Source organism: Lontra canadensis, unplaced genomic scaffold (genome assembly GCF_010015895.1).
Source record: "Lontra canadensis isolate GAN:19392208 unplaced genomic scaffold, GSC_riverotter_1.0 scaffold8, whole genome shotgun sequence".
Lineage (NCBI taxonomy): Eukaryota > Metazoa > Chordata > Mammalia > Carnivora > Mustelidae > Lontra > Lontra canadensis.
The window spans coordinates 4,364,241-4,386,620 of record NW_022631002.1 but is presented as its reverse complement, the minus strand read 5'-3'; the positions used below and the strand labels follow the sequence as shown (position 1 = coordinate 4,386,620).

Sequence of the window (22,380 nt, the reverse complement as noted above, 5' to 3'; positions counted from 1 at the left end):
CGGGCCGCGCCCCACGTGACCCGCGCACGCGCCGGGGGCGGAGCCGTTGCGTGGCCCGCCCCTGACGTCCCGACGCGCGCCCCCCCCGAGTGCGCGTGCGCGGCGGTTGCCGTGGAGACCAGGCAAGCGTTGGGCTGCCAACGACTCGGACGCTAGTGGTCGGAGGGGAAGGAGGAAAGCAGAGCTCCCCGACCGCGCCGGGGGCGGTCGCGACCCCGCGGAACCGGGTGTCCGGTGTATCCGTTGTAAGCATGCACCCCGAGACCTCGGAGCCCGTGGTGGACGGGCCGCCGGAGCAGGGCTGCGCGCAGGAGCCGGGCGTGGAGGAGTCGGCGGGAGACCACGGGGACGCGGGCCCGCGGGGCCGCAAGGAAGGTGCAGACCGCCGGCCCGAGGGAGCCGAGGGGGGCGGTGGGCTGACCCAGCGCCACCCCTACCCTTGTCAGCCGACGGTAACGGTAGTCATGACAGCAGGAGCGCCCACACCTCCGGAGCCGTGCTCCCGCCCCCAGCGGTGCGCGCTCCTCCCCTTCTTCGTGCGGCGAAGACACCGAGACCCGCAGCGGTCCCGGAGCTTGCTCCAAAGATGTCCCCCTCGTGCGGTCCACGGTAGAGCAGACCCCGCTGGAGAGTCCGACCCAAAGCGCGGGCCCTTCCCAGCACGCCCGTCTCCCCGTCGCCTACCGGTGGCGTGTTTTGAATGTATCCCTCCATTGCTATCTCCCTGTAAGAGCAAAGGCGCTGGGGCAGGACGTCCTGGCTGAGTCCGCAGTGCCCGGTCCAGTGCCTGACCCACCGTGGAGCGGAACGAGGAGCTGGTGGTTCTGGGGTCACCGGGTGACGCCTCACCAGTCTCCCAGACACACTTCAGCCTCTGTTCCCGCTTTGAGGCCCTAAAGGAAATTGTTTAACAACTAGATAAACTACTTGATCTGTGTTTCACTTTTTAAATATTTATTTTTTTAAGATTTTATTTATTTATTTGACAGAGATCACAAGCAGGCAGAGAGGCAGGCAGAGAGAGAGGAGGAAGCAGGCTCCCTGCTGAGCAGAGAGCCCGATGCAGGGCTCGATCCCAGGACCCTGAGATCATGACCTGAGCCGAGGGCAGAGGCTTAACCCACTGAGCCACCCAGGCGCCCTGTGTTTCATTTTTTGAACCGGGTCAACAAACACAGCTTTAACTGTCCGGGCACGCCCTGTATGAAGCGCTGTAGGGAAGCCGTGTAGCTCTCTGGAAAGAGACAGGCTTTGGAGCCACTCCCGCTGGATCCAGATTACAGCTCCACAACTCATCAGCTTTATGGCTGTCACCCCATACTCGTCCGGCCTACTCGTCCATAGGCAGAGATCATTACAGTTAGGCTTCTGGGTTACAGTGGGCCATTAAGCAAGGCTAGTTCTCATATTCAGATAATCATGTATATTGAGTCCCTCCTCTTCATTTATTCCACACTTATCTGGTGCCTCTTGTGGCTGGGCATTGTGTGCGGTGGGAAATGGAAGAGTGTAAGACACACTCCCACACACAGAGCATTTAGTCTGGTTCAATAGACCACAGGAACACAGCGCCCAGAAGCCAACGGCTCTTAGAAATTAAGTGCATTTGAACTGGCTGATTTTGATTGACCTTTAAACAAAATTAAGTGACTTTGAATGTGCTCTTTCTCTTTTTACCAAAGATATTTTCACCACCTTTCTTTCTTCTCCCATGGCTTTTCTTTTGGGCGCTTTTAAAAAGGAAGAGGGAACATTTTAACAACCACCATGTGTCATCACTAAGAATTGAAAATGATGAACATTTTATCATTTTTAAGTCTTTTTTTTCTAGATTTTATTTATTTGACAGACAAGGATCACAAGTAGGCAGAGAGGCAGGCAGCCCTGGGGGGGTGGGGGAAGCAGGCTCCCCGCTGAGTAGAGAGCCCCATGCAGGGCTCCATCCCAGGACCCTGGGATCATGACCCAAGCCAAAGACAGAGGCTCAACCCACTGAGCCACCCAGGTGCCCCAAGTCTTTTTTTTTAATTGAAGAAATAAGACATTTCAGATAAAGTTGGTGTTCCTTTTGCCCTCCTCCTCATTCCCATTCCCTTTTCCCTTCCCTTCTTTGGAATTTTGTGTGGATTCTTTAAATCATCTCTCTCTGTCTATCTATATCTCTCTTTCTCTCTTTCTTCCCCTCCCTCCTGCACATGCTCTCCCCCCGTATATATATATATATATATATATATATATATATATATTTCTTAAACAATACATAACGCATTGGTTTGTATGTTTTTAACTTACATAAATGGTACCCTGTGCTTATTATGAAACTTGCTTTATCATGTCATACATGTTTCTGAGAATTTCTGCATTTATTAATGTAGCTCTGATGCATTCTTCTCCAAGGCAAAATCCTAACCCACTGTTTAACCAGTCACAATGGGGAGACGTTTGCACTGTTGACAGTCTTTGGCTGTTAAAAGTGATGCAATGATGAATATCTTTGTACACGTGTCCTTGTGCCCCTGTACCCGAGATTTTATTTTTTATATTTATTGATTGATTGATTTATCTATCTATTTGATAGACAGCGAGAGAGGAAACACAAGCAGTGGGAATGGGAGAGGGAGAAGCAGGCCTCCCAACAGAGCAGGGAGCCCGATGTGGGGCCCGATCCCAGGACTCTGGGACTACGACCCGAGCTGAAGGCAGGCACTTAATGAATGAGCCACCCAGGTGCCCCCAAGTACCTGAGGGTTCAGAGAGGACCTGCCCAGAACCGACATTTCCACGGTCCTTACCAATGCTTTACACACTGCCACACGATTCAAGAGTATTCCCGGTCCATACTAAAAGCAGACATTTATTAATCAAGTTGAAAATGGGCAAACTTTCTATACATCCCTTCATCTCTGTAGAGCAAATCTCTTCTTTTATAGAAATTAATGATCCGAAGGAAATATGTGTGGGTCCTTCTGCCACGTCGTACCCAAGTGAGCAGAAACAGAGCGGTGACAGCAGGTCGGACAGTCACTTCACACACCAGAGAGATGACAAGGAAGACTGTGGTCCCAGGTACGCTGCTGCCAATTACAGTACACATTTACCGAGGAAGGTAGGTAGTGTCATCACCTTTTCGTATAGACAAGGAAATTGAGGCTCCCAGAGATTAAACAGTTGCCCTAGTGTCTGAGAATCAGTATCAGAGTCAGAGCAGCTCTGCCTCTATGACATAGCTAACCACAATGTATTAAACTTTAATGCCAGGCCTGGAGAGAGAAACATCAGTAGTTCTTGATGACACTATTAAAAGTATTTTTATTAGAACATACATTGCAATTTTTAAGAATGCTGAAAGTAATGATATTGGATGAGGCCCTGAAAGGCATGCAAAAAAAGAATTTAAAATAGTTTATCAGGCAAAAAAATAAAAAGTTATCAGTCATGCAGGCTATTTTGAAATTTAAGGAAGAAATGGGTGTGGTAGAGAAGTTTTGGAATATATTTCACAAATGACAAATTGCAATCAATTTCTTGTTCACTTAACAGAATGACTAAAAGTTTTCTGCAAAGACTCTGCAAGCAACACAAGCTTTATATTACCCCAGCACTGAATGATACACTATATTTACACTTTAAAGGTAAGGACCAGTAGAGGTATGTTGTGTCAGGGCGAAGGCTCTAGACGTCAACAAAATTTCTTGCTGGGATCCTCTGGAGTTTTCAAAATTCACTGAAGTAGAAATTTCAGAGTTGAGTGAAGATTTGTAGAAAAGCAATCATCTTTCCTTGACATGTCTTCCCCGAGTGGAGTTTATAAAGGGGACCACCGACTCTGCGGATAGCAAGGGAGCATGTTGATATCCTTAATTTTTATTTTCTGAAGGACCTACACATTTTTCAAGCCACCAATCTAGTGGTGGACATTGGGCTTGGGGGGACGTGTCTTGAAAGAAGAGAGTGGTCAGTGCCTCCCAGATCGGAGAAGCATGACCAGTGGCATCCAGGGGGACCCAGGCTTGGCGTGCAGGGTCACATGTAAACCTCATCTGGGGTTCGCAGACCCGGCTAGTTTCCAGCAAAGATGAACAGGAGGGACAGCTTCCGCTGCCTCTGCATGCAGGGTGGCCGACCTGCTCCCTAGGTCCTCTGTGTGGTCCTCATTCAGTCACTACGCGTTTACCAAGATCCTCTGTGCTCAGTGCTGGAGATCCGGAGATGCAGATGGCCAAGATGCCTTGGGTGTCCTGGGGGATGGGGCAGCCACTGTGAGGCCCACAAAAGACACCAGCAGCACACACGCCTTAAAGAAATGCGAGGAATGCAATGACTCCTAACTGGTCTCCTCACCTCCACGTGGCCCCCTCCGAAATTCTGCACCCAATGTGGAGGTGTCTCAGTGCCTGGAATGACAGCAGGGCGGACCCCAGGGGACCCGATATTTAACAGGTAGGAAGAAGAGGATCTCACGGGTCAGACAAAGTGGAAAGAAGGTAGAAGACAATATATAAGGACATGTGCCCATATAATCTTGTGCTGTCACAGACCAGATCGTCCCCAAAGCTAGTAACCTGAAACAAATTCATTATCTGGTGCTGTTTCCGAGGACCGGGACCCAGGGAGTGGCTTAGCTGGGTCATTCTGGCTCACAAGGGATACTGTAACTTTTTTTTTTTTAAGATTTTATTTATTTATTTGACAGACAGAGATCACAACCAGGCAGAGAGACAGGCAAAGAGAGAGAGAGGAGGAAGCAGGCTCCCTGCTGAGCAGAGAGCCCACTGCGGGACTCGATCCCAGAACCCTGAGATCATGACCTGAGCCGAAGGCAGAGGCTTAACCCACTGAGCCACCCAGGCGCCCCAATACTGTAACTTTTTAATTAAAACTTTTTCAGACAACAAAATAACTTTTCGAAGGCTTTGGTAATAGCAGATGAATCCTGAATTACAGACTGACGGTGAGTTACCAAAGCAAAGAGCGTTTGTTTTCCTAACCTTAAATTTGGCTCCTAAAACTGAAAAATAAAACAAAACGCACAGCTGGAGGGCACCTGGATTGCTCAGTGGTCAAGTGTCTGCCTTGGGCGCAGGTTGGTCCTGACCCCAGAGATCCTGGGACCGAGCCCCAGGTTGGGCTTCCCCAGGTCTGGATCCCTGCTCAGCAAGGATCCTGCTTCTCCCTCTCCTTCTGCCACTCCCCCTGCTTGTGTGCTCTCTCTCTCTCTCTGTCAAATAAAATCTGAAAAATATAAAGAGGGAAAGGCCCACAGTTTGTCCTTGCTTGGGTCTTAGCCCAAGGCTGTGCTCATGGCATAGCCTCCCGGGCTTGGCCCTGCTTTCCTTTGGTTCATTTGAGGCAGGTTGCCCCTCACCTCCACCCACTCCCAGCCGAGAAGGGAAGGTAGCCGCTGCGGCACTAGGCTCCACCCGACGGAGCTGGTCATTCCAGCAGAAAGACTCCCTCTCTCCACCGGAGTCAGCGAAACCTCCCAGAGTTCATCCAAGCTGGCCTTGCTTGGCTAAGTGTGACCCGTGCAGAGTGATTGCTGTGACTCTGATTGGCCGCCCAGGGAGCCATGGTGTGTGTGTATGGGCAGGGGGGGCAGTATCAGCAGACCTGGGGGAGCCTGACCTGGGGCTCGATCCCAGGACCCCAGGGTCATGAGCGACCTGAGCCCAAGGCAGGTCCCCAAAGAAAAGCAGCAGCGGGGTCGCCAGAGGAAGGAGGTGTGGCTGGAGGGCTGGTAGTCAGCCAAGCGTGTGCACGCGTGGGGGGCGAATCCGACGCCGCAGTCCTCCTCCCTAGGTTTTGACCGCATCGAGCACCTGGAGGAGTACACGGGGCTGCGCTGCCTCTGGCTGGAGTGCAACGGGATCCAGAAGATCGAGAACCTGAACGCCCAGACAGAGCTGCGCTGCCTCTTCTTGCAAGTGAACTTGCTGCATAAAATCGAGAACTTAGAACCTCTGCAGAAACTGGATGCCCTCAACCTGAGCAACAATTACATCAAGACCATTGAAAACCTCTGTAAGATGCCACGGGGGTCCGGACGCCCTTGTGCCCACCGCTTCCCCCCGGGGGGGCGAGAGGGGCTTCTGAAAGGTGTGCGGACCCCCATTGCTCACGTCCGCCGACCTCCCCTTGCAGCCTGTCTGCCGGTCCTGAACACGCTCCAGATGGCCCACAATCACTTAGAGACCGTGGAAGACATTCAGCACCTAAAGGACTGCTTGAAACTCTGCGTCCTTGACCTTTCCCACAATAAGCTGAGCGATCCGGAAATCCTGAGCATCCTGGAGAGCATGCCTGATTTGGTAAAACGTGCATTCCGTAGAGACCCGATCTCCAGAGGCCGTCCGCTCCCCTCCTCGCCTCCCCTTCGTCCTTCATCCCGCCTGTGCTCTCGGGGTCTTTAGCTGGAGTACCACGCGTGCCAGATACCATGTCATGCCGCTCACAGATCTCAGACCCATAAGCCCTTCTTTTCCCGAAGGGTCCCCCTCCCCTTAACCTGTCAAGGAATCCAGTTCCTTCCTCAGAACCCTGCCACACTCTGGATTTGGCTGGCGGCCTCCCCGTGGCGTCCCGTATCCCGTTCTGCTCAGACCCGCAGTTCTCGGGCGATGCCGGCGGAGCTGAGGCGTGTTCATTTCAGGGTTTTCCTGGGAGGGGGGTCGCTGCGCCCCCTCACAGGGCCTGTGAAGTCTGCCTGCCTCCCTCGTTTGTAACTCGAACACAGCCAGATGGGGCTCCGGGGTCGCCCCCCTGCTGCAGCCAAGGTAGAGCCTCCTCCCTCCATCTCCACCCTCGGAGTGTGAGCCCTTCCTTCAGGAGCCACGCGGTGGCCACCGTCCAGCCCTCCTGTTCCTGCCTCTTTTATTAGCTGGAGCGCTTCTGCCATGAGGAACTCCCTCGTCTCCTAGTGGTTCCCCAGTATATAGTTCATACAGAAAGGGCCATGATGAAGTCTTGGTTCTTTCTTGTTCATTCATGGATTTTCAGAGAAAGGAGCCAAGCCCTAGCAACCACTAATGGTGACAAGGGACAGTTTTTCCTTCCATGGTGTCGGGTTTATGTATACTCACGGGTTTATGGCTGCCGTATTTGATAGGGTATAACCCTTGGTGTCATTTTAATTTTGGATATTTAGACAGTCCCATCTTCCAACCTGTGGCCAACCCCGTCCTGTGAGCCCCTTGATGGCTTCCTTGCTTTCCCGTGTGCCTGTATTGTCATGTGCTCTGGGGAACATATTAAAAATAGAACCGCAAAACCCCGAGTTCACTGTTTACTGATCAGAGTCCATACTATGTAAGGAAAAAATGAGTCCATTTTAAGAAAAATAGTAAGGAAATCATAGTTCGGGAACAACTTTCTAGTAGATCATCGAGCAGGACTAGTTAGAATTGCCAGCACACAGCCATCAAATAAAGCTGTATCATATAATACTTTTTTATTTTCTTTTCGTTTAACTGCTGTAATGAAGTACCAGAGACTGGGTGGCTTAAACAAATTTATTTGTTTATTTGGAGAAATTGTTATTTTGGAGAAATTGTTTATTTGGAGAATTGTTATTATTGGAGAAATTTACTTTCTCCTGATTCTAGAGGGTAGAAGTCGTCCTGGACCAAAGTGTCAGAGGGTGGGGGGTAGTGGTTTCTCCCGAGGCCTCCCCTGATGTCCCATGTCCTCCCATTGTCTCCTCTATGTGTCTGTGTCCCAGTCCCCTGTTCTAAGGACACCCATCAGGCCGGACTAGGGCCTACCCTAAGGACCGCATATAATCTGATTCACCCCTTTAAAGGCCCTTTATTTTTTTTTTAAGATTTTACTTATTTATTTGAGGGAGAGACATTGAGAGAGAGCATGAAAGGGGAGAAGGTCAGAGGGAGAAGCAGAATCCCCATGGAGCCGGGAGCCGCATGTGGGACTCAACCCTGGGACTCCAGGATCATGACCCGAGCCAAAGGCAGTTGCTTAACCAACTGAGCCACCCAGGTGCCCAAAGGCCCTTTCTTCAAATGCAGCCACAGTGTGAGGTGTGGGGGTTAGAAATTGGTTTAAGGACAGGTGATGATGCCACACAGGTCCCAAAGACATCCAGCAGATGCATGAGCCTAGTGAGCGGGCACCCTCCATCCTTTCCCTATCCATGCTTCCTGTCCCGCCCCCACCCCCCACCCCCCGCCCACCCTGCTGCTGTGTACGCTTTCTTAAAATCGGTGCTGTCTGGGAGGGAGAGAAATCAATCAATCAGCCTGAGGTTACGGTCAGCAAAAGAGCTTGGGTGAGCAAAATAATGTCCTCGCTGAGTTGGACAGGCTTTGGATGTGTTTTCCAATATTGTTCTGGAATGGGGTGCCTGAGTGGCTCAGTGGGTTAAAGCCTCTGCTTTCGGCTCAGGTCATGATCCCGGGGTCCTGGGATAGAGCCCCACATCGGGCTCTCTGCTCCGCGGAGAGCCTGCTTCCTCCTCTCCCTCTCTGCCTGCCTCTCTTTCCTGCTTGTGATCTCTGTCAAATAAATAAATTAAAAATCTTAAAAAAAAAAAAAAAGATTGTTCTGGAAGGACAGTTGAGATTTCGGGTCTGGAATTCAAATACAAGAAAGGGCTGCTCCATGATCAGGACGGGTCTGACGGCATGAAAGCCAAGGACAACCTTCTGGCTTCCCTAATAAAGTTCTCAGGAGGGGACGGGGGCACAGGTGTTGTATTTATGGATTCTCAGAGCGCAGCACATGTAAGCTCTTTGAATCACACCCATGGTTTACTAATCAGTCTGGTTCTGCCTGTGCTTCCAGCGTGTCCTGAATTTGATGGGAAACCCCGTTATTAGGCACATCGCTAATTATCGAAAGACTGTCACCGTTCGACTAAAACATTTAACGTACCTGGATGACAGACCAGTTTTCCCCAAGGACAGGTAAGGAGGAGAGAAGCCTTTTTTTTCCCCACATTTTTATATGGCATCGTTGAGCACACTTAAGAGTGAACTTGTACATGTTTCTGACTTGTGAGCATTTTCACACATCATTACATATTCTTCGGAAACAAGTTTCAGGGTGACATCATTGTTCATAACAAGAAATTCCCTACTTCTGAGCACAGTTTTTTTTTCTTCATAATCCTCTGCTAACCATCCTTGCACATAAGTCTCTGACCTCATGTTGATTTCCATAGGGTGGGATTCTAAGAGTCGTATTATTGGATTAAAGACTGTGGTTTGAGCCTTGTTAAAGGTGCTTGTAAATATTTTCTAACTGTTTTCTAGAAAGTTTGTAACAGCTCATGACTTCACCCAATAGAGCCGTGTAAAAGAAATCTTCACCGGGTGAACTGATCAGTAGAGATTGCGTCTCCTCTTATTTTGGGGGTAACCGATGAGGTCCGGCGGTCTTACTGTGTTTGTCGGGCAGGCGGATCTCTTCCTCTGGGATTCCTCCATTTGTAACTTCCTCTCAGTATCCTTTTGGAAGTCCTTTTGTTATTGGTTCGTAGGAGCTCTTTTTTTATGTTAAGAATATTGAGCACAGACTGCCCTGTGTGTTGTCGCTACTTTAATATCTACGTTTTTAATTTAGGTCACTATTCCTTCCGCCTTAGAATAAAACCTCAGTAACATGGGCTGCTCGAAGGGAAGGGCAGTTTGAATTTTAAAGCACACAGCATTTCCGAAACCATGCAGCTGCTAATATGTTTTTGAATTCATAAAGTTAAAGTAACAAATATCTCAAAGAGAAGGGAGAGCCCGTATGCCAACCATGTCAGAAAAAAAGACCACCTGCTTCTGGGAAGTCAGGGCGGCAGAGAGGAGGCACCCAGCCCTGGGGGCAACAGTGGGGAGACACCAAGCAGAGGCTGGGTGAGGATTTTGGAGCCCAGCCCCGCAGCCCTGAGCTCTGTTCCCTCAGACAGGCTCGCTAACCTCCCCAGCCTCACGTTCCTCATCTGAAAAGTAGGGACAATATGACCTCAGGGTGCTTGTGAGTAACAGGTGAGATTTGAGAAGCACAGGCGGGGTCAGAAGGAGCGAGCCAGTGGGAGTGGCTGCGACTAAGGACTCTGAGCCTCATCCAGGGGGACAGGAACTGGCCCTGCGTAGAGCCACTCGGTTCAGGGGTCGGGCTCCCCTGGGTTTGAGTCTTCATTCCTCCCATCCCTAGCGGTCCCACGCCAGCCACTCGCTGTTCTCCCTGCCTGGGGAGCTCCTCACAGGTGTTTGCGTGTGTCCCCTCCCCCGTCACCTCAGGAAGCCCTCCCTGACCCAGCCCCTATCTCAGGAGCACCTTTCCCACCTGGTGTCTCTTTAACCGGATTTCGCTTCTTAGGATACATCAGCCTCTCACATACTCGTTTCCTTCTTTAGGGTCTGTCTGTCCCCATAAAAAGGCAGCGGGTATTGTCACCTCTTATTTTCCCTGCTGTATCCCCAGCCCCTGGACCGGTTCTCCCACTTCAAGTGTGTGACTCAACAGTCTCTAGTACATTCGCAGAGTTGGGCAACTAAGACCGCATCAATTCTACAATATTTTTATTGCCCCCAAAGAATAACCTTTACTCGTTAGCTGATAGTCCTCATTCTTCCCTCTGCCAGTCCCCGTCTCTAGGGGATTTTTCCTATTCTGAATGCTTCATATTGGCGGACTCATACCACATGTGGTCTCGCGTGACCAGCTGCTTTCACTCAGCATCGTAGTGTCAAGGTTCACGCACACTGAAGCGTGTGTCCGTAACTCCTTCCAACATAACATCCCCAGACAGGATTCCCCTTAGACACCCCACGTTGTATTTAGCCATCAGCCGATGGACTTGGGGTTGTTTCCACTTTGGGGCTATTGTGAAGGGCGCCACTGTGGACATTGCTGAAGGCTTTTGTGTGGACGTTTGTTTTCAGCTGCGTAGAGCAGACCCTTGGGAGCACGGTGCCGGCTGGTCGGGGAGGATTTCTTGTAGCTCTGTAGCTTCCAGGCTCTTCCAAGCTGGCGGCGTGGGCCCGAGTTCCCAGCAGCCACGGGAGGCCACCTCCTCGCCAATGTCTGGTGGCAGTGTGTGGGATTTCTGCTGTTCTGACAGGTGTGCTGGGGTACCTCTCGCTGCTGTAACCACAGTTCCCCGATGTCACAGCATCTTCAGCTGCTTTGCCATCTGCCTGCCTTCCTGGGTGAAGTGTCTAGGTCATTAGGTTATTTCCCACTTTTTTTTTTTTGGTGATTTTTTTTTTTTTGAGGTTTCATAGTTGTCTGTTTTGGATATAAGCCATTTATCAGTTATCTTACCCATGAATATTTTCTCCCAATCTGCGTCTTCTCATTTCATTCTTTGAAATTCCCCCTACTTTTAGATTGTGTTGTCTTTGCAGTCATGAGTCATGGAAGTTCTTCATGTATGCTCTATACACGTCCCTCCGTAGGCATATGATCTCAGACCCCGTCCCTCATTCCATGGGGTACCTTTATACTCTGTTTATGGCGTTCTTTTTGTCTCAAACATTTTTAATTTTTTTAAAGATTATATTTATTTATTTGACAGAGAGAGAGATCACAAGTAGGCAGAGAGGCAGGCAGAGAGAGAGTGGGGAGCAGGCTCCCCACTGAAAAGAGAGCCCGATGTGGGGCTCGATCCCAGGACCCTGAGATCATGACCTGAGCCGAAGGCAGAGGCTTAACCCACTGAGCCACTCAGGCGCCCCTCAAACATTTTTAATTTTGATGGAGGCCGACTTCTCTATTTTTCCTTTTATTGCTGGTGCTGTTGGCATCCCATGGAGAAGGCTCTGGAAACAACCAAGGACAGACATGTGCACGTAGGAACTGGTATCCTTGTAACCACGTGTCCCGCGTGCCTTCAGTTTGGTTTGGGGGAAATGAACATGTTTGGTGAGACAGTCTGTTTTGAATTTACTTTCGACCAGTGAAGATTCAGATCTCCCCACTTTCTGTTTCTTGGTTGTCCTCCTCTACAGAGCCTGTGCGGAGGCCTGGGCCAGGGGCGGGCTTGCCGCTGAGAAAGAGGAGAGACAGCAGTGGGAGAGCCGGGAGCGGAAGAAGATCGAGGACAGCATCGAGGCGCTGGCGATGATCAAGCGGCGGGCGGAAGAGAGAAGGCGGCAGAAAGCCAGCTGGGAGGAAGGTACGAGTGTGGGATGGGAGCAGCACCCAGGGCTCCCTTTAGACTACAAGTCTGGGCTGGGGAACTTGGTCTTTCATCTTGGGGATTCATTTCTGACCTTGGATTCACACACATGTTCGGATCCACGTGCCTGTGGCCTCACTCACCTGCCAAGGGCGGGGAAGGACCCTAGCATGAATGGACAGTTTCAATCCACTTTCAGGGATGGAAGCTCAGTTGTGTTAAAATAGCCTCCCTTTTCCCAAATAAGCGATATATTACTGTTCTTGGACTATGCTAAGAAATTACCGTAAATTTAGGGACTTGAAAAACAATCCATTTTATCATCACAGCTGTGTAGCTCACAAGTCTGATGGCGGGTCTCACGGAGCTACAAAGTGCAGGCAGGGCTGCGTTCCTTCTGGAAACTCCAGGGGGAATCTGTTCTTCAGTCTTTTCCAGCTTCCAGAGGAGCCCTCATCCCTGGGCCCGTGGCCCCTCCCCCGCCTTCCTAGGCAGGACCTTCAAGTCTCTCTCTAGCTCTGACACCCTGCCCCCTCCCGCCCCCCTCTCTTAAGGTGTGGTGACACCGAGCCCACTGCGATAATCTAGGATCATCGCCCCATCTCAGGGTCCTAATCTCATCGGCCAAGTCCCTTTTACTACATGAGGTCACATAATGACATGTTCTGGGATTAGCAGCCCGATGCCTTTGTGGGGCCATTATTTTGTCTACCGCAAAGGAACATCCTGAATTCTTATGAAAGCAGTGTGGCGGTGTACTGATTTCCTGCTGACCCCAGGTAGGGCCACAGACAGCAACACCACCAGCCAGCATCTAGACCAAGGGCTCAGTCTGTGCCTTCCGAATCTCAGTCACGTGGTTATTAAGGTTTTCCATTCATACTACTGCTCCCTTAAATCCACCGTTTGTCTGCAGGGAGTGGAGTAAAGAAATAGGTTTTGGCACCCACATGTCAGGCCCACGTACTTCCTCGCATGCAGACATTGTCACAGATGCCCACAGGGAGAGCATGGGGTTCCGCTCCCCTGAGGAGCCCACGCCTCCCCTGGGGAGCTGCAGAGGACAGTCAGATGCCCGTGCTTGGAATTCATTTGGAAACTGGGAAATCAAATAAGGTTAGCTGCATTGGGCGACATCACATCTAGAAGGGCCCTGAAAACCAGCCTTGCCGTGGCAGGTGACAGGAAGGTGGTAGGGCATGAAGGGGGGATGCTAGTGGCATCAGCTTGGTGGCTCATGTGGGGGCAAGGTGGCCCCAGTGCTGGGGGGCCAGGGAGGGAGCTGCAGCCCGGGTTCCGGAGAATCACCGTGGAAAAACATGGAGGCCCTGGACCTTTCTTTCCATTGACATGAAATTCACATAACAAAATTGACCCTTCCGACGGGGCATTTGGTATGATCACAGTGTGGGGCAACCAGAACCTCTATTTCCAAAACATTGTCATCATCCCAGAATAAAACCCTGTGCCGGTGAGCAGTAACCCCTCCCCATCACCACAATGCTGTCCACCACCAGCCCCTGATGACCACCACCTGCATTTCTGGGTGCTTCGTATATATGGCGCTCCCCGTAAGACGTGACCTTTGCGTCTGGCTTCTCTCACCTGGCATAGTGCTTTGGGGTGCCTCCAGGTGACTGCATGATCCGAACTTCGTTCCTTTTAATGGCCCACCGTGACCATTCAGTTCTGTGAACTCAGAATGGTGGCAGCATGCCTTCTCTGTGGCACAGACCATGCTCCCTCTGATTAGCTCGGACTAGAGCCAACAGTCTGGGCAGTTGTATGAAGCCTGCCAAACCCTCGAAAGGTTCGGTATCACCCGATTCCTCCCTTGGCAGGATCACGGCGGGCTGGGAGATGTTCTCGGCCCTGGTTGGTCTATTCCAGGATCTCAGAACCTGTTTCCCGGCCTTGCCCTCTCTCACCCAGTTTCACGAATCTGTCTGCTCCCAGGTTATGGTAAATGAATCCCCCTATCTCCCCAATCTATTGCCCCAAATCCAGGGCTCAGAGTCACCTGCCCACACCCGATGCATTTGTCAGTGTTTGTTAAAGGCTTCTAGGGAGAGAGTGAATCCTGGGTCTGCGCTAGGTCCAAGCCTAGGTCCAAGCCCTAGGACCCTAGGATCCTAGGGACGGTCCTCAGGCCACCTTAATAAGTAAGCACCCTCTTCCTCATCCTGTACCCAGTAGAGGAGCTGGAGTCTCCATGTGTGTTTTTAAATGAAATTGACTGTTTCTCACCTAATTACAAAACGTGAACCCAACCACACATAGGAAACAAGAAAGCACCAGTAATAATTGCAGCAAGAACCACTCAGGATTTCGCATGAGCACTTCCCGGCTTTTCCCCGCACATGTGACATTTATGGATTTTGTAGAACAATGACATAACTCTATTGTTTTCTGCCTATTGTTTCAAATTAGCATAATGTATTTTCCATAAAGCAGACATTCTCCTAAAGCAGTTTTCCTGGTCCAAGCTTTTCATTTTGGTATTTTTCAGAGTTTCAGAAAAGCTTGTATTGTGCCTGCTTAGAATGGATGGTGTTCAACATTTTCTCTCTCTCTCTCTCTCTCTCTCTCACACACACACACACACACACACACACACACACACGTTCTGCGGAGCCATTTCAAAGTCAAGGTAGACATCAAGGCTGGTAAGCCCAGTGCTTCGGTGTGCATCTCCTAAGAGCCCTTGGCATGCTCTTGAGGCGTGTCGCATGCCACTAGACGGCCATGCTGAGCACCACCCACCCCCCCACCTCCACCGAGGACACTGAGCTCTGCTTCCTCCATGCTCAGCATGCACTTTGACAGTCCCCTGAGCTCACCCCAGCAGCTCACAGCATGTCCCCAGGAGACATCCAGACCCCCCCCTGCCCTCCCAGGCCGTTTTGTGGCTCACCCTTGGACTTCTCCTGTTCAGGGGACAAGCTGGAGCCAGAGGAGAGCAAGCTTGTGGATGGCAGCGTGCCAGGGAAGGAGGAGCCTCGTGAGGAGGGGGAGAGGCGGCAGAAAATGGAGCTATTTGTCAGGGAGAGCTTTGAGGCCAAGGATGAGCTCTTCCCGGAGAAATTGAATCTTGGGGAGGAGCTGCTGGTGGAGGTCAGCAGAGAGACGGAAGGCCGGGAGCCAGCGGGGCCGCACCTGGAGGAGGCCGTGAGGCCGGCCGCGCCTGGAGCTACCTGCAAAGGTAAGGAGCTGAGGGCCACGTGCGTGCACCCCCGGTGCACCTGGGGGACAGTTTCCAACGGCTGTGCCTTTAGGATAAAGTAGACTTGTCTCATTTGCTAGCGCAGCACTGCTCATGGAAATACAGTGGGGCCAGACCCGCATTTTCTAGTCAACAGAGTAAAAAAGAATGTTGGGTGAAACACCAACATTCTGTTTTAATCGAACCTGATAGATCTGAAATATATTCATGTGACTCAATGTAAAATTCTCTGTGAGATACTTTGATCAGCCCCGTGTCCTCAAAGCCCAGAGCATATTTGATATCTAAGGGCCGATGGTTTAAGGTTCAGTGGTTCGAGGGAGAGGGAGTTGTTTTTCACTGCTTCAGGTGCGAAGTGTAAGTGAATTAAAAATAAAAACCAAGTAAGAACTTCAGTGCCTCGGGAGCACAGGTGACATGTCTGGTGCCCGGGAGCCAGCCCTCCGTGGCTTTGTGGCCGCCGTAGGGGGTGATGTAGATCTAGGCAATGCAGGCCCCCTGGCAGGGTCAGCCACGCTCCTTGGGTCCCGCTGACTAACGTATAAACCCAGCACTTGCCCGGGATGCTGTGAGCGGGACCTGGAGCGTGCCCAGCCATAGGGTCTTGAGAGATGGGGAACGTTTTGTCCCCCTGAGCAGCATGTGGGGTCTGTTTGAGGAGTTTGGCTGGGCTGGCCCAAAACACAGGTTCCCAGAAGGAAGGCTCCCCACTGTCTGGGAGAGACCTAGGAGTAACGCTGTCTGCTGACCGCCAAGGACACCAGCCAGAGGGGCAAGGGCCATACCACACCCCCAGGGTGCCAGGCATGGCTGAATTCTCTTTCCAGCCAGAGGATCTGGACAGAGCAGACCATCCTCAATAATTAACCCAACAGAGCCCTGCCCTCTCCCCACCTCCAGATAGTGCCCCACACTATCCACAGGGATTTAGAGCCGCATCCTTTTCTTCCATTAGCAACTGAAAAACTGATCTTGTAGTCCGCTCTTGCACAGGCTGTGCGTGGGAGAGAAAAATGTACATCAGGAAGGGGACATATGTAGGAAGGGATGGACCCAACCCTGTCAGGAGCTCAGGGACACTGTTGTGCTGGGGGTGAGCCCCAGCAATTCCCCAGGGATCCTGGCCATGGGAGCGAAAGGCGGTGGGAGGAAAGGAGGAAGCAGCAGGAGGGGCGAGTAAGCTCGTAGGGCAGGCCCAGCCCATGGGCACTGCAGGAGCGAATGTCCCATGTGAATGGTCACGGCCACAGTCACGGGAAGAGAACGGTGCTCCCTGGTGCTGGGCTCACCCCTGCAGGTGCTCATCTCAAGCTCTCCAGACTCCACCATGAGGCTGGAATGCATCTCTGAGAAGCACGACTTGTTCTGAATGACTTTTTCCTTTGGAAACACTCGTGGGCTGCTCCGTACCCTCGCAAGGCTTCGCTGCATGGGGCTGCTAACCGCCCCAGGGCCTGGTCACCCTTGTTCCTGGAAGAGAATGTCTACCGAAAGGGTCCTGTTTTCCCTCCAGCTTCCCACGGAGAGAGACCGGCCGGGCTGTATTGTTTAAAAGGCGCAGCGGCGGCCTGACCACGTGCTGCGGAGCAGGTGTCACCGTGCACTCCCCTGCACGCCCGCCCCCCCCCCCCCCCCGGAGCCTTCGCTTGGGAGCTGCAGCTGGCATGGGAGCAGAGTGGCCCGAGAGGGACCCCAGCCTTTGCCGTCTGGAAGGGGTGGAGGGCACAATTGAAGAGGAGCTGGTTGGCCGTGGTGTAGACGCAAGACACAGCCAGCTCTGTTCACCCGACATGCATGGGGGTGCTCTCGTGTGGCCCCCCATCTTATGGGAGTGGAAACAGAGGCCCAGAGGAGTGAAGTAACTTGCAGACGGTTTGGGGGGAACAAAGAGACCCAGCCGCTGCCTTGACAATCTTCCGGTGGCTGGGAAGCTGGAAACCGCGGCGCCACGAGCAAGACAAGGACAAGGGGTGCAGGAGGAAGGGCTGGCCGAGGCGAAGCAGACTGGGGCAGTGATTACAAGCACTGGACCGGAGAAGCCATGGGGATGGCCTGTGGAGACAGACCGCTAGGCCTAGCGAGGGAAGGTCTAGAGGTCCCAGCAGGCGGTCACCCACCACAGCAGCCTCAGAGGCCCCCCGGGGGCTCTCGGAGCCAAACTGCACACACTGGACCTACCTGTGATGAGCGAAGTTGGGCCACAGATCTCTAATGACGGAAGCCGCAAGACCGAAGAGCGGGGAGAACAGAACCCCAGGACAGGGCCTTGGGGACCTCAAAAGCTGGAAGCCTGGAGTGGGGAGAGGAACCCATCCCAACTCCATGTTCGCGGGCAACCCTGTGCTCATTTTTCTGACGATTTTATTTATCTGAGAGAGGCGGAGATCGCAAGAGCACAAGCGGGAAAGAGACTCCCCGCTGAGCGGAGCCTGATCCCAGGGCACTGGGATCACGACCTGAGCCGAAGGCAGACACTGAACCGACGGAACCCCCCAGGCGCCCACCCTTTCATTCTTTAGTGGGCCTCCCGGACACTTCCGCCGCTGCAGGGCAGCCCCTCCTGGGCAGGGCCTTGCCCCCGACTCTCCAGCCCCCTGCCCCTCCACCTCCCCGGGTGGCCTTTATCTCCTCGCCTTTTCCCACACCTGCTCCCTGGGTGGTACTTTGATCTTGGAGTCACGGCCAAGTTCCAGCAAGAGGGTGGCTCTCTCCTCCCGCTCTCCTTTCTCTTTAGACAGAACCCTGTCCTAACCTGGATTCTCGCGGCTTCTGTGCGGGGGGCTGGCCTCCCTCCGCCCTTCAGCTTGTCAGCCTGACCACTGCGCGTAAAACTCGCCCCAAGGTGAATAACCCTGTGTTCTTGTCCTTAGAACCAGACCCCCAGACCGTGGCCGCGGGGGGTGCAGCAGGCACAGAGCTGGGTGGAGACGAAGATCTGGAGACCATCAGACTGGAGGCGAAGGAGAAGCTCTGCATCGACGTACGTGTGCAGCGGTCTGGAGAGAGGGCTGTGCTCCGCAGCTGGTACCGGTCAGGCAAAAACCCTTCAAGTCCTCGCTAAGCGAAGTGCTCTGTGGCCAACGGGGCCGACCTTCCTGAGCCGGTCAGAACGCACCGCAGACGCTCCGGCCAGACCGGCCTTGTAACACGATCCCCCCGGGTTCATACATGTGCACGTTCGAGATCGAGGGGTGCTGGGCCAAATGTCTCCCCTCTACCCCCTACAAAGCTTGTTTTCCCCGAAGTCACACAGCGAAGCAACTCTGTGCAGCGAGCTTTCTGCAGAATTGTTGAGAACCTGACACTTGTCAGCAGGGCCTCCTCCCCCCGCGACCAGGTGCCTGGCCTCCTGCCGCCAGGCTTCCTTGGGAACACCCCTCCTCCCAGCTTTTCCCGCCTTGGGACTGGTTGCAGGAGCAGGTACCATGGGAGTTCACACATTTCCTCATGACCCCCAGGAAGCATACTGGGGGAGTGGGGTGTGAGAAGTGGGGAGACATTTGTCACCCCTCAGCCTCACGGCCGCGGGCAGCCAGGGCTCACTAGGGGCCCCCCAGAAAGACGCCCGCAGCCTTGCCACCCCCATCCACTCCCCTGGTAAAGTGCACAATTCCATGTGGCTCAGGAGACACAGACACTGTCAGTGCTCAGAGCGGGTTTCTAGTTGAGGAACCCACACACGTATCGTTAAGAAACAACACTGGGGCAAGCGAACCAGCTATGTCTGGGATGACCCACAGAATTCACGGTTCTTATTCTGCCTGGAACCGCTCTAGACGGATCACATCCTGATAGACTGAACCTTCTGGTAACTCTAAGAGGTGATAGGTACCATCATCATCCCCATTTCACAGACGAGGACACTGAGAAACAGGTGAAGCAAGTTGCCCAAGGCTGCACGGCCAAGCTGCGGTTGGGCAGGAACACCAAGCAGGGCAGGGGGCTCCACAGGTCCTCCAACTGCGCAATGCTCTGCCTAATTAATAATAATTAATTAATGCACTGCCCACCCCGCGTGCTGGCGTGGCAGCTGTGGAGGAAGATACAATCGCACAGCCACAGCACAACCACTCCCCACCCCGTCTGGGGAGGCCTGGACCACACTCACATGACACCACGCAGAGGCCTAGGAAACGCCTGTGGTTTGGGCACCGTTGTCTCCCCCACGGTGCGCTGGCGGAGTCTTTCATGACCAAGGCATTGCTCCCGACCTCCTCCATCGCCACAGTCCGGACACCCGCGCTGAGTGTGCTCAGCTCACCAGAGGGCTCCGGCCCCTTCCTCGCCCCTCCTGCACGCTCCGCTGGCACACGACCCTGGCTCGCAGGACCTTGTGCCTGCCGCTGGCTGACAGGGGTTTATTTGTTCTTCCAGGACCTGCCTGACTTGGAAGATGTGGACACAGGCGAGCCTCTGGAAGGCCAGGATGATGAGGTCATCAGCCCCGCGTCCCCACCATCAGCCCAATGTCACTGTCACTCTGGTCCTGTTAGAAAGCACAGCTCCGTGCACGTCAGGCACCCCCACACCTCTGCACCCCAGGGTCTGCCTCTGCCAAGCAGGTGCAGAGCTGCCCGCTCCCAGATGAAGCACCTGGGTCTTCCTGAACACACCTACTGGCACTGATTTTTTAATAACTCCTCGTATGTGCTCACCGGGGAAAATTTTTCTGTCCTTCTGAGGTGGCTGGTGTTCGTTTTCAGGGTGCCTGCCCCGTAGTGACACACAGACAGGGAAGGGGAGTGAACAAGACAGAACTGGGAGGGGTGGTTCAGCAGAGATGGGCACTGCCGGGGCCTGGGTGCGAGGACAGGGTGAGACACCATCTCTGGGCAGGAGCTCGTCACCAAGGGAGGAAGTTCACACCAGCCCACGGTTCCCAGGGGGAACTCCTCTCCCAGGAGGCTATGTCCCCGTGGAGTGTATGGCAGCCGGAGGCCCAAGCTCCGAGTGCAGCTGACTCAGGGCCCCAGGAGCATGATGGCGTGGCTGGCCCCGACGGAGGGCTGGAGAGGAGCCCTGCTGGAGCGCTCACCACCCCTTCAGGGGCTTGGGGACAGCTGGCCACAGGGCATCAGTCCTGTGTCCTCAAGTCCCAAGGGTGGAGGGTAGGGCGCCCTCAGGCCTTTCTTGTATGTGACATCAGAGTATTTTATGGTCAGTAAAAAAGCAGCGCTGGCACTGGGCATTTCATAGCGACTATCCTGAAAGCAGCAATTTTCACTCTTTCTTAACAGATGTGCTTTCCAAAGATCACAGCCATCTCAAGCTTGAGTGATGACAGTGACCCTGAACTGGACCACTCCTCACTCCCAGTGCCGGAAGACACCTCTGATGCCCTTTCAAACATATTCGCCATCCCCAGGGACACGTGGAGGAAGGCTGAGACGCCCTTCACCGCCATATGTGAAGCAGCCGCCAAGAGGGACTCGGAAACACCAACAGGAGACACCAAGGCCCCACGCCCGCTGATCCAGGAACTCCCCGGCGAGCAAGCTTCAGGCCAGCCACCAATGCCCCCAACCTGCCATCAGGACGCCCCGCCACCCACTCCCAGCGAGGACAGGGACAGTGACCTACTTCCAGCCTCGCCCCCAGGTAATGCCACCCTAATTTCAAGACCACAGGGGCCCGTGCCCCCTGCTACCCACCCTGGTGGGGGGAGCAGCTGCTGGGCTGGAGGCCGCTCACCACAGACCGCAGAGGCCACTGTGGATTGTGTCCCTGCCCACGGCTGCTGCTGGCCCGGCCGGAGAAGCCGCACAGCCGACCTGCTCCTGGTCGGCCTGACCGGGGCTGCCAATCACCACGCGGGTCTGGAGAACCCGGGTTTTCACCCCCGTCCACACCACCTGATCCTCAGCCTCTCCAGACCCAGGCTTCTGAGGGTGGGCAGGCTCTGGTGACACGATGACAGGGAGTGTGGGACAAAATGAGGGGGACCGCTGGCCTGCGGGTACAGGTGAATGCTGAGAGGGGTGGTGCTGCCGGGGAAGGGTGGCCAGAGCACCCGGCTGGGTGGGACAAGTCACCAGCTGACCAGTCGGCCTGGCTGGGAACTGGAGGCCCAGGCACATGGCCAGGGAGAGGCACATGGGGAACGTGGGGCAGCGCTCACAGGTAATGGGCAAACGGGGCAGGGCAGTGCGGAGTTCTGTCGCTGGGCCTCTGCGGAGCCCAGGCGGTTCTAACGCGACACTAGCTGGCAGCCAGGCTTGGTGCCTGACTCAAGGGCGAGCACAGGTCCCGAGAACACAGCTACCTTCCCTCCTGCCTCCTCAGGTGAGGTCACTGAGGAGAACGAGGCGCAGGCTGAGACAGAGCTCGCTGAGCCCGAGGCGGGAGAAGACCGGGAGGACATTGAATTTGGCTTGGACTGAACCCCAAGGTGGCCCTTCTGCCCCTAGACTAACGGGGACAGTGAGCCCACAGCTAAGGCCCCCCTATGGGTGCAGGTCACCCCCTTGGCTGGGCTCCCCTTCCTTCCAGAGTCACAGTTCCTGAGAGCACTCGGCGCACCCCCCCATCTGCTGACCCCATGCAAGCGTGCACCACCGTGTTCCTGCGCTCAAAGCAGAACGTGACGTCCCAGGGTCTCTGGGGCAGAAGTTGTGTAACTGAGCATTACAGACATTTTAGTATCCGCGTGAGTCCCCGTGTTACTGGGTCGTTGCACATGCGCGCGCGTCCTGTGCGACGCCACCAGGTTCCCTGAGAAAAGCAGCACTCACACGTGTGAGGAGAAACCTAGAGCAAACGCTGGGTCTTGGGACACTCTGAGGGCGGGTTTCCCCACAGGGGAGCAAAGCCTTCCACAGAGCCACACGCTTCAGAGGAAGGGATGCAGGGGCCGCTGCCAGGCTTATTCAGGTCCTAAACGTGGGCTCCAAGCGTCTCCCTCCGTGAAACGTCCGATCACAGCGGACGCCGCTTAACCGACGCAGACTGAGCGGCTGCCCGGCAGCTCCCCGCGAGCGCGGCGAGGAGCAGGTGCCCTTCCGTCACCCCGGTGTTTTGAGGGGAGGGGGCA

General features: G+C 53.8%; 1 protein-coding gene across 1 annotated transcript; it reads left to right on the top strand.

The window, feature by feature from the left end:
- The first annotated feature begins 202 nt into the window (after positions 1 to 202).
- On the top strand, positions 203 to 21,743 carry DNAAF1 (dynein axonemal assembly factor 1). Its single transcript, XM_032853855.1, has 12 exons — positions 203 to 375; positions 2,931 to 3,066; positions 3,541 to 3,632; positions 5,800 to 6,021; positions 6,142 to 6,308; positions 8,797 to 8,918; positions 11,958 to 12,124; positions 15,063 to 15,329; positions 18,221 to 18,330; positions 19,725 to 19,784; positions 20,588 to 20,948; positions 21,633 to 21,743. Exons 1-12 carry the CDS (start codon positions 252 to 254, stop codon positions 21,728 to 21,730), a joined length of 1,926 nt encoding a protein of 641 aa, XP_032709746.1. The 5' UTR covers positions 203 to 251; the 3' UTR covers positions 21,731 to 21,743.
- The last annotated feature ends 637 nt before the right edge of the window (positions 21,744 to 22,380 follow it).